Source organism: Oryx dammah, unplaced genomic scaffold (assembly GCF_014754425.2).
Source record: "Oryx dammah isolate SB20612 unplaced genomic scaffold, SCBI_Odam_1.1 HiC_scaffold_2, whole genome shotgun sequence".
Taxonomy (NCBI): Eukaryota; Metazoa; Chordata; class Mammalia; order Artiodactyla; family Bovidae; genus Oryx; species Oryx dammah.
In genome coordinates, this window is record NW_024070186.1 from 69,063,129 (window position 1) to 69,081,504 (window position 18,376).

An 18,376-nucleotide genomic window follows, 5' to 3' on the forward strand; every position below is an offset into this window, starting at 1 on the left:
AATATTCCAAATCATATTGGAAAGAAGAATGAATTAGCAATTCATGTCACAATTCAATTTTAAGGTGAAAGTAGCCAGTTGAGTCAACCTGAAACCAAACAACTATCAGCAAAGCAAAACTAAATCTCAAGCAGATGTTAAAAAATATGAAAAACAAACACATTTCTGTTTTGTTACAGATACTGATTCAATCCAGGCAAAACCCACATAATACCTCAAAAAAGTAATCAGCTAAACCATGAACTCTTCTGCAGTCTCTTAAGAGAGGCTGTAGAAAATTATGCCTAGTAATGCTGACACTGCCTCTACTTCAGAAACCTCAAAACTACAGGAATTTAAAAGGGTAAGGATACAAGGCCACAAGGACAGCAAGGATATGAGAGCAATGGCAACAAAAGTTTGTGAGCTGTATGCTGCTGGTGATTATTAATGGACCCCAAAATGCTAAGTTCAAAGCAAATGATCTGATAAGCCAACAACAACAAAAATGACTGCTCCAAAGGGGTCAGAAACTAGTGGGACCAACTATCTCTGGAACCACAGAAGCAAAGATGGGGTAAATGAAGACTGCATTAGAAAACATCTGGGCATCGATTAGACTCTCCAGGTCTCTACCTTCACTCTGCAGAGTCAGATGATTTATCATCCTGCCCAGAACACAAGACTAGAGATGTGCTAAAGAGAGAACAAGAGGGTCTCTTAACTGGAAGAAAACAGGCACAGCTGAGATCAGTGCAACTACTGAAAGCTGGGGAATAAGGAAAGTTTACTTCCTGTTTTGCACTCCAGCTTTCTTCCTGAAATCAGCCCCTAAACTGTCAGTCAGCTTAGAGATTCCAGGTAGAAAAATGGAAAAATCCACATCAGAGAACACAGCAGACCCAAGGGGGAAAAGGTCATAAGACATACCAGAAATTCCTTAATGAAAGCCTGGCTAGATCATTGTTCAATGAGGCCAACTGTCAGTACACCCCAAGCATACACAGAGGGCTTTCAGACAGTTTTAATGCCTCACTCTTAAGGATAATTAAGAGGCTAAAAATCATCAGAGTTTCAAGGAAATACACTATACAGGAGACTGAAAAAAAAATAAGGGGGAGAAAAGGCAACTTGGAAAACAAAAGATTATGCTTAAAGAAAACTTCAAGAGAGGCTTTCGTTAATGACCCTACAGAAACAAAAGACTTTTATTCATGAATAAAAGAATGCCCTTAAAAGAAAAAATCTCAAAAAGATAGTAGCAAAAATGGAAAACCAAAGCTTAACAGATGGTTGATGGAAAGAAAAGGCAAGGATTTCTCCCAGAACATAAAGGCAAAAAAAGACAGATGGCAAATAGAGAAAGTAAGAAAGTCAAAGGAAAGTCCAAGAAGTCCAACATCAGAATAATGGGAGTCCTAAAAAGAGAATGATAAAGGAGAAAAATGTGCAACTGATTAAATGAGCCCCCTAAAACTTCCCAGTGCTAGAGAGTATATGTTTCAAGATCTAAAAGGTCCACTGAATACTCAGAATGATAGACGGAAATGAATCTACCTCGAGACACAGCAAAACTTGCGGAAAGTTTGAAGAGTAATGAGAAGCACATCAAAAGTAAGAATGTGAGCCAAAAAATTAAAAAGTCCAATAACCTGACCCTAGAGAATATTAAGAAGCTGCATCGCAAAAGAAGTCACATACATAACGTCACTGCTCAGCAGTAAGTACTGTTTTAAAAATTCCTAAGTGTGTAATAAACACTGACTGATGTTCTAAACAGAATTGACTACATGGGAAAAATTGGAAGAAGGAAGCTGAGGTAGGAGGAAGAATGTTAAAGCCAAACCTCAAGAGATGATGCCTAAATGTTAATAAAAAAAAAAAATCAATACAGGTATGTAATTTAAAGATACAGAAATAAATACTTAAAAGTAGCTACCTCTAGGAGCAGAAAATATGGGCTGAGGTCACAAGACTGCTGTGTTTCAGTAAAAACTCATGTAGACCTAGTTGATTCTTTCCATATAATTTTGATTCTAAAAAACATTTTAAGTCACTCCGTAATTTGTTATTAATGACAGTCCCCAGTACAACTTGATGCTAGAATTTCAGAAGCTGCAGGGGAGAGCTCAGAGGATGAGATTAAGAGGAGACAGTGATTCTATGCCCTTTCCTAGACAAGATCTGAACCAAAAAGAGGATGCACAGCAATTACAATGTTTCCTGTCAGATTATAAGCAAACTGTAATCTGGAAGACCACACTAAATTATATTCACTGTTCATCTTTATGTCAAAACTTACCAAACATGAAAATATATAATCAGATATTACTCTTTAGAAAATAGAAACATAAATGCGGTCTATGAACTGTAACTGAACTCAAAGGTTAACAACAGCCATGAATGAAAACTGCCAGGTTGCCATTCCCCAGGGTATCCAGGATACCTCAAGAACAACTGATAGGAAACTTCATGTTTCCTGACAAAATAAAAAACTAATGTGTACCAGTTTACTGACCTGCACGATCTCCTTTGAGTGTGTCCCAAACGTTACAATTGAAGTCATCATAGCCAGCTAACAGGAGACGCCCACTTTTTGAAAAAGCTACAGAAGTGATCCCACAGATGATATTGTCATGAGAATACAATAATAACTCTTGGTCTGCACGAAGGTCAAAGAGCCGGCAAGTGGCATCATCAGAGCCAGTGGCAAAGGCATATCCATTTGGGAAAAACTAGAAAGAAAAGCAACAAACACTTATTCCATGTAAGTACACAAAAGTTATGTAAGGCAGTGTAATGATGGACTCTGAGGTAAGACAGTTCAGTTCAGTAGCTCATTTGTGTCCCACTCTTTACGACCCCAGGGACTGCAGCACGCCAGGCTTCCCATGTCCCAGAGCTTGCTCAAACTCCTGTCCATCGAGTCAGTGATATCATCCAACCATCACATCCTCTACTGTCCCCTTCTCCTCCTGTCTTCAATCTTTCCCAGCATCAGGGTCTTTTCCAATGAGTCAGTTCTTGGCATCAGGTGGCCAAAATACTGGAATTTCAGCTTCAGTATCAGTCCTTCCAACGAATAGTCAGGACTGATTTCCTATAGGACGGACTGGATAGATCTCCTTGTAGTCCAAGGGACTATCAGGAGTGGGTAAGACAGACCTAGATTTAAATTTCAACTTGGCTTTGGATCAGGCGAGTGATTTTAATCACTGAAGATTCCTGAACACTTGGGCCTTGTGCATGCTGCGTGCTAAGTCGTTTCAGTCGTGTCTGACTCTGCAACCCTATGGACTGTAGTCCACCAGGCTTCTCTGTCCATGGGATTCTCCAGACAAGAATATTGGAGTGGGTTGCTATGCCCTCCTCCGGGGGATCTTTCTGACCCAGGGATCAAACCGGCATCTCTTATGTCTCCTGCGTTGGGAGGCAGGTTCTCTGCCACTAGTGCCGCCTTGGAAGCCTTAGTTTCGGCTTTAGCATGTTGGTTAGGGCAGAGTGAAATAACACACACAAAGGATCCATAACCCATTGTTCAGCACAAGACACATATTCAATAAATCCTGGCTCTGGTCCTCTGCTGTAGTTTAGTCACTGAGTCGTAGACACTTTTTTGCAACCCCTTGGACTGTATGTAGCCTGCCAGGCTCCTCTGTCCATGGAAGTTCCCAGGCAAATCCTTCCTTCTCCAGATCTTCCCAACCCAGGGATCAACCCACATCTCCTGCTTTGGCAGGTGGAAACTTTGCCCTTGAGTCACCAGGGAAGCCCCTGATCCTCCATATGTTTTACTAAAACATTTAAATCAAATATTACTATTTATAGTATTTATAGAAGGCAATGGCACCCCACTCCAGTACTCTTGCTGGAAAATCCCATGGACAGAGGAGCCTGGTGGGCTGCAGTCCATGGGGTTGCGAAGAGTCGGACACAACTGAGTGGCTTCACTTTCACTTTTCACTTTCATGCGTTGGAGAAGGAAATGGCAACCCACTCCAGTGTTCTTGCCTAGAGAATCCCAGGGACAGCGGAGCCTGGTGGGCTGCCGTCTATGGGGTCACACAGAGTCGGACACGACTAAAGCAACTTAGCATATATGAATGTGGACTCAAAGACATGTTCCAAAAACCTCATTATGAGAAATAAATAGAAACATTTTATAAAAGAGAACATAAATCATCCAGTTAGGCTAGGCTATGAAGTGAAGCTAGCAGTAGACTAAATGTTCTCACGTGCGTGCATGCAAACACACACACACACATACACACACACAGAAAAAAACTATGCATTATTAGTTTGTGAACCTCGTTTCTCAGATATTGTGGCACTACTCAACACTTTTTACAAAGAAGAAATCACTTCTCTTCATATATCTACTGGTCATCTGTATTGCTTTTTTAGGACCTATTGATCTGCAGGAATAAAATGAAGAATAAATTTGTTTTCTTTGTGGCAAATACAGCTTATCATTTTCCTTCTAATATTGTTTACTTAAAAAAAAATAACCAACGGTATTTTTCACAGAGCTAGAACACACAATTGCACAATTTGTATGGAAATACAAAAAACCTCGAATAGCCAAAGCAATCTTGAGGAAGAATGGAACTGGAGGAATCAACCTGCCTGACTTCAGGTTCTACTACAAAGCCACAGTCATCAAGACAGTATGGTACTGGCACAAAGACAGAAATATATATCAATGGAACAAAATAGAAAGCCTAGAGATAAACCCACGCACCTATGGACACCTTATCTTTGACAAAGGAGGCAAGAATATACAATGGAGAAAAGACAATCTCTTTAATAAGTGGTGCTGGGAAAACTGGTCAACCACTTGTAAAAGAATGAAACTAGAACACTTTCTAACACCATACACAAAAATAAACTCAAAATGGATTAAAGATCTAAATGTAAGACCAGAAACTATAAAACTCCTAGAGGAGAACACAGGCAAAACACTCTCTGACATAAATCACGGCAGGATCCTCTATGATCCACCTCCCAGAACATTGGAAATAAAAGCAAAAATAAACAAACGGGACCTAATTAAACTTAAAAGCTTCTGCACAACAAAGGAAACTAAGCAAAGTGAAAAGACAGCCTTCAGAAAGGGAGAAAATAATAGCAAATGAAGCAACTGACAAACAACTAATCTCAAAAATATACAAGCAAATCCTGCAGCTCAATTCCAGAAAAATAAATGACTCAATCAAAAAATGGGCCACAGAACTAAATAGACATTTCTCCAAAGAAGACATACAGATGGCTAACAAACACATGAAAAGATGCTCAATATCACTCATTATCAGAGAAATGCAAATTAAAACCACACTGAGGCACCATTTCACGCCAGTCAGAATGGCTGTGATCCAAAAGTCTACAAGCAATAAATGCTGGAGAGGGTGTGGAGAAAAGGGAACCCTCTTACACTGTTGGTGGGAATGCAAACTAGTACAGCCACTATGGAGAACAGTGTGGAGATTTCCTTAAAAAACTGGAAATAGAACTGCCTTATGACCCAGCAATCCCACTGCTGGGCATACACACCGAGGAAACCAGAAGTGAAAGAGACACATGTACCCCAATGTTCATCGCAGCACTGTTTATAATAACCAGGACATGGAAGCAACCTAGATGTCCATCAGCAGATGAATGGATAAGAAAGCAGTGGTACATATACACAATGGAGTATTACTCAACCATTAAAAAGCATACATTTGAATCAGTTCTAATGAGGTGGATGAAACTGGAGCCGATTATAGAGTGAAGGTAAGCCAGAAAGAAAAACACCAATACAGTATACTAACACATATATATGGAATTTAGAAAGATGGTAATGATAACCCTGTATGCGAGACAGCAAAAGAGACACAGATGTATAGAACAGTCTTTTGGACTCTGTGGGAGAGGGAGAGGGTGGGATGATTTGGGAGAATGGCATTGAAACATGTATAATATCATATATGAAATGAATCGCCAGTCCAGGTTCGAAGCATGATACTGGATGCTTGGGGCTGGTGCACTGAGACGACCCAGAGGGATGGTACAGGGAGGGAGGAGGGAGGGGGGTTCAGGATGGGGAACATGTGTATACCTGTGGCGGATTCATGATGATGTATGGCAAAACCAATACAATATTGTAAAGTAATTAACCTCCAATTAAAATAAATTTATATTAAAAAAATATATAAAAATTTTTTGAAAGTATCATAGGCCCTGATTGCAAACTGTACTACAAAGCTACAGGAATCAAAAGTGTACATTACTGACACTAAAACAGATACACAGATCAATGGAACAGAATAGCCCAGAAATAAACCCATAAACACACAGTCAACAACAAAGGAGGCAAGAATATACAATAAGGAAAAGACAATAAATGGTGTTGGGAAAACTGGCTAGCTCCATGCAAAAGCATCAAACTGGATGACTTTCTCATACCATATATATAAAAATAATCTCAAATGGATTAAATACTTAGATGTATAAATTTGAAGCCATAAATCTCCTAGAACATAGGCAGTATGCTTTTTTTCTTTTTTTCCATACTGTGTGGCTTGTGGGATTTTAGTTCCCAAACCAGGGATCAAACTCAGGCCCTTTGCAATGAAAGCACAGAGTCCTAACCACTGGACTGCCAGTGAATTCCCAGCAGTAAAGACTCTACCTGTGATGCAGGAGACCAGGGTTCGACCCCTGGGTCGAGAAGATCCTCTGGAGAAGGAAATGGCAACCCACTCCAGTATTCTTGCCTGGAGAATCCAATGGACAGAGGAGCCTGGTGGGTTACAGTCCGTGGGATCGCAAAGAGTCGGACACAACTGAGTAACTAACACACGCATGCTCTTTGACACAAGCCTTAGCAATATTTTTTTTGGGATCTGTCCCTTCAGGCAAGGAAAGCAAAAGCAAAAATAAACAAATGCAACTAAACCAAACTAGAAAAAGCTTTTGCACATGAAGAAACGACTGAGAAAAGGAAAAGGCAGCCTCCTAAGTGAGAGAAGATACTTGCAAACAATATATCCAAAACAAGGTTAATATTCAAAACATGCAAACAATCTGCAAAACTCAGTATCAAAAACCCAAATTACCTGATTAAAATACAGACAGGAGAGCTAAATAGACATTTTTCCAAAGAAGACATACAAACAGCAAAGGGACACACGAAAAGATGCTCAGCATCACTAATCATCAGGGAAACGCAAAAATAAAGATATCTTAAAAATCTACAAATAATTAAAACCATAGAAGCTAGTTCTAAATAACTTCATGGGTCAAAGAGATCAAAAGGAAAATTATGAAGAATTTTTCACTAAATGAAAATGAATCAAAATTTGTGGAATGTAGCAAAAAGCAATGCTTAGAAAGAAACTTATAACTTTAAGTTCCAATATTAGAAAAGAGGAAAGGTATCAAACCAATGATACCAGCTTCTGCCTTAAGAAATGAGAAACAGGAAAGCAAACAAAACCCATGTAAGCAGAAGAAAAGAAATAATAAAGATAAGAGTGAAAAATAAATCAAAGAGAAAACAGAGACTCTTTGATGCCAAAAATGGTTCTTTGAGAAGATAAATTTAAAAAACTGATGAAGTTGTGTCTGACTCTCTGTGACCCCATGGACTGTAGCCCACCAGGCTCTTCGGTCCATGGGATTTTCCAGGCAAGAATACTGGAGTGAGTTGCCATTTCCTTCTCCAGGGGAATCTTCCCCAGCCAGGGATCAAACCTGGATCTCCTGCATTGTAGGTGGATTCTTTACCAACTGAGCTACCAGGGAAGCCCCGATAAACCTTTAACCAAATGCATTAGTTTGCTAGACCTGCTGTAACAAAGGAACACAAGCTGAATGGCTTATACAATAAAAACTTATCATTTCATAGGTCTGGAGGGTAGAAGTCTGAAATCAAGGTGTCTGAGGCCTAAAAAGGGTCTGTTAGGCCAATCTAACAGATGGGCTTGGTTTACAGATGGGCTGGCTATCTTCCTATGTCTCGTCACACTGTTAACACTGTGTGTTTGTCTCTAAATTTCCCTTTTCTAAGAGCAAGAGTCATATTGGATTAAGGGGGACACCACTCCAGGATGACCCAACTAATTAATTATATCTGCAATAACTATTTTCAAATAAGGTCACAATCTGAGGTACTGGGGTTTAGGACTTCAACATGTAAATTTTTAGAGGTATTCAATTCAACCCACAAGACCAATCAGGAAAAAACTAAGGGACAAGTTACCAATATCATGAATGAGATCCCCTATAGATTCCACAGCTATCAAAAGAAAAATAAGGGAATATTATGAACAACTGTAAGCTAACACATCTGACAACACAGGTTACAGAGCCAAATTTCTTGAAAGGCAAACTCTACCAAAGCTTACTCGCGAAGAAATGGATAGCTTGCTGCTGCTGCTGCTAAGTCGCTTCAGTCGTGTCCATCTCTGTGCAACCCCATAGACGGCAGCCCACCAGGCTCCCCCGTCCCTGGGATTCTGCAAGCAAGAACACTGGAGTGGGTTGCCATTTCCTTCTCCAATGCATGAAAGTGAAAGTGAAAGGGAAGTCGCTCAGTTATGTCCAACTCTTCGTGACCCCATGGACTGCAGCCTACCAGGCTCCTCCGTCCGTGGGATTTTCCAGGCAAGAGTACGGGAGTGGGGCACCATTGAAGTAGGCCTAAATCTAATTAGGACATTAAATTTTTAGTTAAATTTCTTCTCACACAAGAAAAAGTCAACCAAACAATTAAGGATGAAATCTTATCAATTCCACACAAAGTGTTAACTTCCCAGCTCCTCCTATGAGTCTAGCATTAAGCTAATACCAAAGTGGGAACAAAATTTCTCAAGAAATGAAAAATCATATCATATCAATATGGATGCAAATCTTAAATTTTCAACATATCAATATCCACCAGTAAATAAAAAATGATTATGTATTAAAGGCAAGTGAGGCTAAATGTAGGGTTAGGTTAATATTTGAAATTCAACTCATGTAAATTCACCATTTAGCAGACTGAAAAAGATAAAACCACATGATCATCTCAATAGATGAAGAAAAACCATTTGATAAACTTCAACACTCATTCTCGATAAATCTGCAGCAAACTAGGAACAGAAGAGATCAACTTGATAAAGGCGGTGGGATGTGAAATGGACAGGATTGGATGTGCCTGCTCTAAAAGTCTACTCTGCAAGCCAGGCTGGCCTAATAGCAGGGGAGGTCACAGAGCCTTTACTTTCTCTGATAGTCTCTAAAAGATGATATAAAAGTGACTTTCAACATGTACATGATAAATAAAATTTATCCCCAAAATATCTTAGTGAAAAATCAGAGTACATCTTATACATATATACAGTAGCAATTACAGTACTTTTGGAAAATCTAGTCACCTGTATACATTCTGACATCTGATCTGCATAGTACAATTTACCTAAGTCAAGGAGTATCCCACTTTCTAATACCCCTCCCCTCAATCCTGACTGATAAACCATTTTGATTGTCATTCAAAATGCCTTTGGGCTTTAATTTATACACGTATGTCTAGTTCACTCTCATATATACGGAGTTATTTTCTGGCTTAATCTACTTGTGGCTACATGTCTGAATTGTTTTTTCCTTAATATGAAGGAGCTTATAAATAATTTATACCATTTACTGAGCATCCATCTCGTTTCATTTAGTTTCCACACCATGGTAGCATTATTCCTATGGAGGAATGTGTGGCTCACAGAGGTTAAGTAGCCCACCTGATCTCACACAGCTGATTCCCAGATTAATAAGATTCAATCCAGGGTTTGGTGGATTTCAAAAGCTATGCTCTCTACATTAAATAGCCACCTCTGTCTTCCTGACTGCTCTCTCTTGGGGTTGTTCCCCTGACTGTGGAGATACAGGACACTGTTCTCCTCTGAACACAGCTGATACTCTGGATCCACTTTTTTTGTTCAAGATTATCTTGCCCTGTAAATCTAGAAATTAAACTTATTCCTGTTCCCCTGCAAATGAAGACTTAGGCCTATTAAAACCTTTCCATTAAAAAAAAATCAAACTCTTATTATTTGGGGATTAAATGTTGTTAAGAACACATTGGGGAAACAGTACAAACAGTGTCAGACTTTATTTTTTGGGGCTCCAAAATCACTGCAGATGGTGACTGCAGCCATGAAATTAAAAGACACTTACTCCTTGGAAGAAAAGTTATGACCAACCTAGATAGCATATTCAAAAGCAGAGACATTACTTTGCCAACTAAGGTCTGTCTAGTCAAGGCTATGGTTTTTCCTGTGGTCATGTATGGATGTGAGAGTTGGACTGTGAAGAAGGCTGAGCGCTGAAGAATTGATGCTTTTGAACTGTGGTGTTGGAGAAGACTCTTGAGAGTCCCTTGGATTGCAAGGAAATCCAACCAGTCCATTCTGAAGGAGATCAACCCTGGGATTTCTTTGGAAGGACTGATGCTAAAGCTGAAGCTCCAGTACTTTAGCCACCTCATGCAAAGAGTTGACTCATTGGAAAAGACTCTGATGCTGGGAGGGATTGGGGGCAGGAGGAGAAGGGGACAACCCAGGATGAGATGGCTGGATGGCATCACGGACTCGATGGTCGTCAGTCTGAGTGAACTCCAGGAGATGGTGATGGACAGGGAGGCCTGGCGTGCTGCGATTCATGGGGTCGCAAAGAGTCAGACACGACTGAGCGACTGAACTGAACTGAATTGAACTGAAGAATACATTATTTATAGAATCCTTAAAGGGAATTTGTTGTTAAAATCATACTATGGAGTTCAACACTTTATATGCACAATAAATTTTCCTTAGAAATGCTGTTCACTTACACTGACAGCATTAATATCCGACACATGCCCAGTGAAAGACTGTCTGCACATTCCATCTCGAATATCCCATAATTTTGAAGAGGCATCACAAGCACCGGAAACAAAAGTCCTCATGTCAGGACTCAGTGAAAGACTCATCACATCTCCAGAATGCCCAGTGAACGTGGTGGTCTGCTGGGCAGTTTCAATGTCCCATAAAGCACTATTGTCAAAAATAGACAGAAATCATTAATGACTGTTCTCCCCTCTTGCATTAATTCCTACTACCACACTCAACCTCAAATTAGTAATCTTCTGGAGTAAACTTACCAAGTTGTGTCTCCTGAACTTGTAACTATTTGGCTATCATCTAAAAACCGACAGCAGGACAAGTAGCCTACAGCATAGAGATAACAAATGTTAGGTTATCACTGATTAATTCAATTATCATATAAAATAGTAATATGTATTTTAAAAATATAATACCTGGGCAACAAGTGTTTGTTAGTAAAATCTATAGTTCTACTTTTAATAACGTCCAATTCTATGCTGCCTACAACTTTATTTTACCAACAAACCCTCTCTTAGGTATTTACTATGTCAATGACTCTGAAAGTTACACACTTGAGTAAAAGACCCAGTCCCTTCCACCTACTACAATTACTTAGGAGAAGGATACGCCTTAATACAAATATCTATAATCTATAGCAGACTGGGTTAAGTACCTTGGAGAAATACTTTAAAAACCTAAGTGAAAGCTTCATTAAAAAGATGGATTCAAAAAAAAAAAAAGGTGGATTCGAATGCTCAGAATTCACCAGTTGTTCAGAATATGAAAATAGCAGGAGGAATACCATTACAGAAATTTTATAAAAATTATAGCCAAACAGTACTTCCAAGAATTCAGAGAGGCTGAAACCTGGTAAGTGGCAACAAATTCCTATGAACACTGTTAGCCAAATACTATACTGATAAACTATGGTGTGCACACTAATAAAGCAATGCATTATCACACAGTGAAAAGATACTTCATAAATGTATCTTGATAAACACTTTCAATTACCTAATGAAGCATCCAAATGCCATAATTGTTATAGGTTTGCAGAGAATACAGAAAATCATATTTGCTTTCTTTCTGTATTCATTATTGTTTGAATTTTTTGCAATAAGTAATTTCTACAAAACAATACTATTTTTAAAAGAAAAATAGAAGTAGAGTCATCATTTGTATAATTATAAAAAGTCAATGCTTCTCAGATTGACAGTAATTTTCATTCTCACTTGACTAACATGCATCCTTTGGTCAGTTGAGCCCCTTTTGTCCCTCTTTCTCCTTGATCTTCAGAGAAGTCAAATTTGGGAGGAAAGGACAGTATGTAGCGAAGCTCACCTGTGTGACCCGGTAACTCTCGGCTCACTCTCACATTGCCCTCTCTGGTTTTTAAGTTATATATAGAACAGATGTTGTCCAGTCCTCCACAAGCGACATAATTACCAGAGGGAGCATAAGCACAGGTCATCACCCAGGAAGACCGCAAAGGGATAGCATGCATCTGCAGAACAAACACAACATCAAAACTAATATTGCAGAAGTCATGGATTTTTCAAACCTATTTACAGTGAAGCAGATATTACTCAAACGTAAATATAGCTTAAAAATAAGCCAAGTAAAATAAAGAATACACTGAGCTGAGAAACTGAATTAAAAAAAACAAACGCACACTAAAATGCCCGTTATATTTTCCACATATTGCAAATCATTTGGATTTGAGTGCTCTTTTCAGAAAGTATTCTTTTAGGAAGAACAAAGACAGAGAATGTTTCAACACTAACAGAGCTGTTTGAAATATTAAGTGTAAAATGTTAAAAAAAAAAACTTAATAAAATTCTTGGCTTTTTGCAGTAGTGTGCAAAAGAGGAATTTCCTACAACAGAACACTGAACAATACAAGATCTGGAGTTGAATAGAATGGTCCTTCCATGAAGAACTATGTTTTTCTAATAACTCGTATTCTGGGCTTGAATTTGAACAATGGTAATAGTTTGCACTGATCTACTCACACCATTGTCTGATGTCTTATTACCCAACATCAAGCATTTGCAAATCAGGTAGCACAGTTTAATGTGAATGGAAACATCAGGCTAAATGGCCCAGACACAGAATCAACATATTGTGTGATTACTATGCTCTCACTTAACCCAAAAGAGTATTTTTCATTTTAGGAAATATAGCTGAAAGTCATTGATTGACACAAAAAAAACTAAGAAAACTATTATATTACAAATCTATCTTAGCTAGCTTTTAAATTCTCAAGCAGGCTGAAGTTACTGTTTGCTTCACAAAACAGTACTTCTAAATCTTTAATGGAAACAGTGGTATAAGTGTACGTAGAATCTAAAAGTATTTGACTTGTGAGCGTTTTCTTGGAGCTTTTCCACTACCACTCAACACCTCTACATCAGGAATTCTTTCCAGGAGACATTAGAAGAACCCACTAGTTTTTACCATCAAGGGATCTAAACAAGTTGTAATCTGCCTCCAACCTATTCAATCTTCTGAACAGCCCAGAAGCACAAATCAATGCCTAACATTCCAGCTTATCCACAACTAAAAATAAAACTATAAGGTCATTGTCACATTAGGAAATGGGAACTTTACAAAAATCATTTGTATGTAAAACTGATGCACACTATCTTTTAATATTTGAGTATGAAATATGGGACTCAAGACACACTGAACTATATTCCTAGAGTTGTCTTTGGGAATAAAAAAAGGGCTAAATATTAAAAGCAAATACTAGGCCTAAAGAGAGGACCTAAGTAAAAATTAATGGAATAAATTTATCCCAGGAAGAAATTATAACCTTGAAGTAATAGAATAAAGGAAAGAATTGGTTTATCAAACCAAATAAAAGGTTATATAAGAGGATGATTAAAAAATTCTACCTTATTTGTTGTATAGCTATCCCAAATAATTAATTTTCCATCTTGGGAAGCACTGACTAGTAGCCTAGAGAAGCAAACACAAAAATAATGTGATACTTAGAGGAAAAAAGTAGTTTAAATTAATTACGCATTGCATTAATGTAGAACAGTTCAGAAAAGACAAACATAATTTTTCTAATAAAAAACTTGATACCAGGAAACATTCTCAACTTAAAAAAATATATTCTGCATGCCAAAAATTGTAAACATATAAATTTTTTAGAGATTTTACTAAAAATGTCTCTGGTTATAATCCAACTTTTTCATGGTGATAACATTCTAGGTATTATTCACGATTTTGGTAGCTCTTAGTTGACTGGCTTAGAATGTACTGACTTAAATATAATGACAATGAAGTACATGTAAGTCTAATAACCATGTTTCATTCAATCTAAAAATATCAATTGAGAGCCTGTGATGGAAAGGCTGTATTAATGGCACAACATAGGCGATATCTCCTACCTTTGGGGCCTCTACCATCTGGTGGAGATAGGACATTTACTAAAATAAATTAGGTAAGTGAAAATAGTCAAAGGAGTAGTATAAAATAAAGGCCATAGGAAAACAAATGAGGGACAGATAACTACTGAGTTATTCAAGTAGCCTGGTGAAAGAAAACACGTCTTGAAAAACGGAATTTTGAAAGCTGGAGAAATCTGTACTCTATAAAGAGGGCAAGTTCCATGGCAGAGGTGGAAAAATACAATGGGTGTTTCAGAATTTCCCAGTTACACAGACTTCATAAGAAATGGAAAAAACAGCTGGAAAAGCAGACTGGGCTTAAACAGCAGAAGGCTCTGTCTGCCAGGCTAACTGGGAACTCTTGACTGAAGTTATAGGCCACTGGATTTTTTGTTTGCTTTGGGAATTTTATTTTTCACTATGGTACAAAATTCAAAAGATACAAAAGGATAGATATACAAAGAAAAGAATCACATTCTGTGTTCCTATCACTCAGCCACCCATTTCCCTTCACTGCAGGTAAATAACGTTATCAGGTTCTTATATAGTAATCACTGTAAGTTTCATTAAAGGGCAGATACAACCACAGGGTATGGGATGGAACTAAAGCTTTTTTAAAAACAACTGGTATCATCAGCACCGAGTTGAGAAAAAAGTTAAGTAACAGGCTGATAATCAGAATGGGTAGAAAGACAAGGTGAGACAGGTGCTTTGCTGACACTTCGTGTTCTATGAAGATTAATAGTCTTTAGGAAATTTTAAGTAAGAACCATTAACATTTTCAAGTGATTGTATTTTGAGTTATGTATTTGCTATCTCAATGGTTAGATTACTTCTTATGTTAAACTTAAGGAAAAAAAAAAAAACATTTGGCCTAGCTTTATGTCGGTTGTTAGTTATATACTTTCATTTATCCCCTCTGAAGAGGCAGAAGTTCTATATTACTGTATTCAAGAATCCTATTTATACTGAGATGTGGGAACCATTAGCAACAGGTAGCAACATTTTTAGATTCTCCTGGAAGAAGAGAAAAAACATGCGCAAGGTCTATTAAAAACTAATTGGTTGGGCTTCCCCAGTGGCTCAGTGGTAAAGAATCCACCTGCCAATGCAGGAGACACAGTTTCAATCCCTAATCAGGGAACATTTCACAGGCCATAGAGCAACTAAGCCCACGCACCACAACTACCGCGCTGGTGCTCCGGAGCCTGAGAGCTGCAACTACAGAAGCCTCCATGCCCTAGAGCCTGTGCTCTGCAACGAGAAGCCACCGCCATGAGAAGCCCACACACTGCAGTGAAGAGGAGCCCCCGCCCACCACAACTGGAGAAAAGCCGTGCAGCAGCAAGCCCAGCACAGCCAGTGATAATGATAAATAAATACATTTTTAAAGTTCATTTAAACATTGTTTATCTGGCTACGCCAGGGCTTGGCCGTGGCACAGGGGATCTTTGCTCTTTGTTGCGGCATGCAGGTTCTTCAGCTGTGGCATGTGAACTTTTAGTTGTAGCATGTGGGATCTACTTCCCTAATCAGGGATCGAACCTCAGCCCTCTGCATTGGGAGTGCAGAGTCTTAGCCACTGGACCGCCAGGAAAGTCCCCCAAAATAATTTCTTAGTTAAGAAGTTTTCCCAATTAGATGGACCAAATCAAAGGAACAAGTCAACCATTATGGAAGCAGGGTCAGACACTGTGTAGTATTGTCAGATACTCTGGAAAAAGCACAGACCATACTGTAACCGTGTAAACAAGTCACGACCAACCATTCAACTGCAATCCAGATGGCTGCTGTGTGTGTGTGTGCGCAGGCACTCTCACTACACACACACTTGCAGGGTGTGGCTGGGGAATAAAAGATGTATTCAATGAAAATGTCTTTTTGTAATTCCATCCTTCATGAATTTAGGTAATGAATAAATTATAGCAATATGTGGTAACTTGTACACAGCAATATTCAACAAATATTTCCTTATTACCTGAAATGTATTGATGATTTATGCAATAAAACTACCTTGACATACCCCACTGCAAAGAAAAGAAATCCTAAACACTCTTCCTAAATCATTCGATAAAGGGTATTTCTGAGAGGTAAATTTCTTTTCCATATTAAAGGTTTCTAAACTTTTAAAGTGTCAATGAATATTTGTATTAAGAGCAAAGCAGTCATATTAGATGCATTTTTTTTTCAAACACTACATAGACATAGGTTGTTTCTAATGGACAATGCAAGTGGTGAGTCAAGAAAATAATTTTGCAGGCAGTTTGAAAATGGCAGGTACAAACCTTGAATCATATCCCCAGTGCATAGCATAGATTTTAGCTAGGTGACCTCTCAGCGTACGTCTCGTTCGCATTTGTATTCGACCCACGGAATCCATATTTGACGTGATCTTTAGGAAGTGATGAGAATGTTATTCTTTAGCTTAGACACAGCTCAAAAAATAAAGCAGAAACAATTAATTGGCAGTTAGTAGACATAAAATAAATGGACAGTTACTGAAGACATTTTAATATAAATAATTCCTACAATGCTCAAGAAAAAGTATTTATTTGCACACCTTCCAATAAGAACATCTTCTGTAGACTAGTAAGTAAAAAAATAGACATACCGTCCAACCTTAGTAAAAAAAAACAGCCACAAATAAAAAGCTAATAGATGATCATATAGTAAAATATTTATAATGTTAACTATTTAAAGAAAGCCAATTTTTGATTTAAATAGCACATAAAATATCCTTAATAAAAATGAGCAATTTTAATGAAACTTTCCTAATAGTTTATATAAGGAAAAAAACTTAATCAGGGCATATCAAAAAGAAGCAGAAGCTATCTAAAAAAGAAACGTATATTATATGAATCTATGTATTTTTATAGTATTTACTTTTTCACAGACTTTCATTTTCACAAGTATGTTTAAAAAGGCTCTTGAACAGCATCTGACAAATTACAAAGCCTTTTTAATAGAGATCTCATTTTTCTTTCAATTAAATACTAATAAATAGAATCTGTCATTTGCATCGTTGTCAAGCTATTTCATGCCAATTAGTTAAAGAAACTGAGGAAGAAGAAAACTTTACCTGAACAAGCGTTGCATCATTACATGCTTTCCTAGCATCCTGAAATAAAGATGATTATACATTTAGACATGGAAATCCCTAGATATGATTTAAAGTAAGGTTTTCATTGGAAATGTAGATTTGAAATACACTCCTTAGTGTACTACACAATCTTTGGTTTATTGAGAAAATTCACATTACATAAAATTAACCACTTAAATCATTTTAATGTGTGCAGCTGGATTGGTTAGGATATTGACAAAGTTGGGCAACCATGACCACTACCTAGCAACAGAACGTTTTCATCACGCCCCAAAAAGAAACCCTATGCTTTCCAGGTCCCTCTTCCCCCCACCACCAGGTGATCACTCATTTACTTTCTAATGGATTTACCCACTCAGGACAATGCACACAAATGGAATCATCCAATACATGATTGTCGTGTGTCTGGCTTCCTTCACTTAAACGTGATGTTCTGAAGGTTCACCCATGTTGTATCCTGTGTCAGTATTTCATTCCTTTTCATGACTGATATTTCATTGTATGAATATATCACATTTTGCTTATCCATTCATTACAGGATGGACATTTATGCTGTTTCTACCTTGTGGTTTTATGATTAATGATGCTGTGATTACTCACATACAAGTTTTTGTCTGTATGTATGTTTTCAATTCTCCTGGGCATACAACTAAACGTAGACTTGGTGGGTGATACGGTAATTATGTTTACATCTCATCTGTTTAGTTTTGGTTTTATTTCTATTGCTTTAGGAGTCTGACCTAAGAAAACACTGTTGTGATTTATGTCCGAGAATATTTTGCCCATGCTGTCTTGCAAGAGTATTATGGTATCATGTATTATATTTAAGTCAGAGAAAATGACTTTAAAATATAGACTGTTACAAGAGACAAAGAAGGATACTACATAATGATCAAGGGATCAATCCAAGAACAAGATACAATAATTGTAAATATAAATGCACCCAACATAGGAAAACTTCAACAAATAAGCCAAATATGCTAACAGTCATAAAATGAGAAGTCGACAGTAACACAATCATCATTGGG

The 18,376-nt window shown here is 37.9% G+C and overlaps 1 protein-coding gene across 1 annotated transcript in view; it reads right to left on the bottom strand.

Annotated features, from left to right (window-relative positions):
• The window catches only part of GNB4 (G protein subunit beta 4), a 74,028-nt gene that overhangs the window by 7,212 nt on the left and 48,440 nt on the right, over positions 1-18,376 (bottom strand). Inside the window, exons 3-9 of the mRNA XM_040251365.1 lie at positions 17,328-17,366; positions 16,534-16,640; positions 13,748-13,811; positions 12,192-12,354; positions 11,132-11,198; positions 10,823-11,024; positions 2,498-2,714 (exon numbers count right to left, since the gene is read on the bottom strand). Coding sequence (XP_040107299.1) covers positions 2,498-2,714; positions 10,823-11,024; positions 11,132-11,198; positions 12,192-12,354; positions 13,748-13,811; positions 16,534-16,640; positions 17,328-17,366 — 859 coding nt within the window. The remainder of the gene's footprint in view (positions 1-2,497; positions 2,715-10,822; positions 11,025-11,131; positions 11,199-12,191; positions 12,355-13,747; positions 13,812-16,533; positions 16,641-17,327; positions 17,367-18,376) is intronic.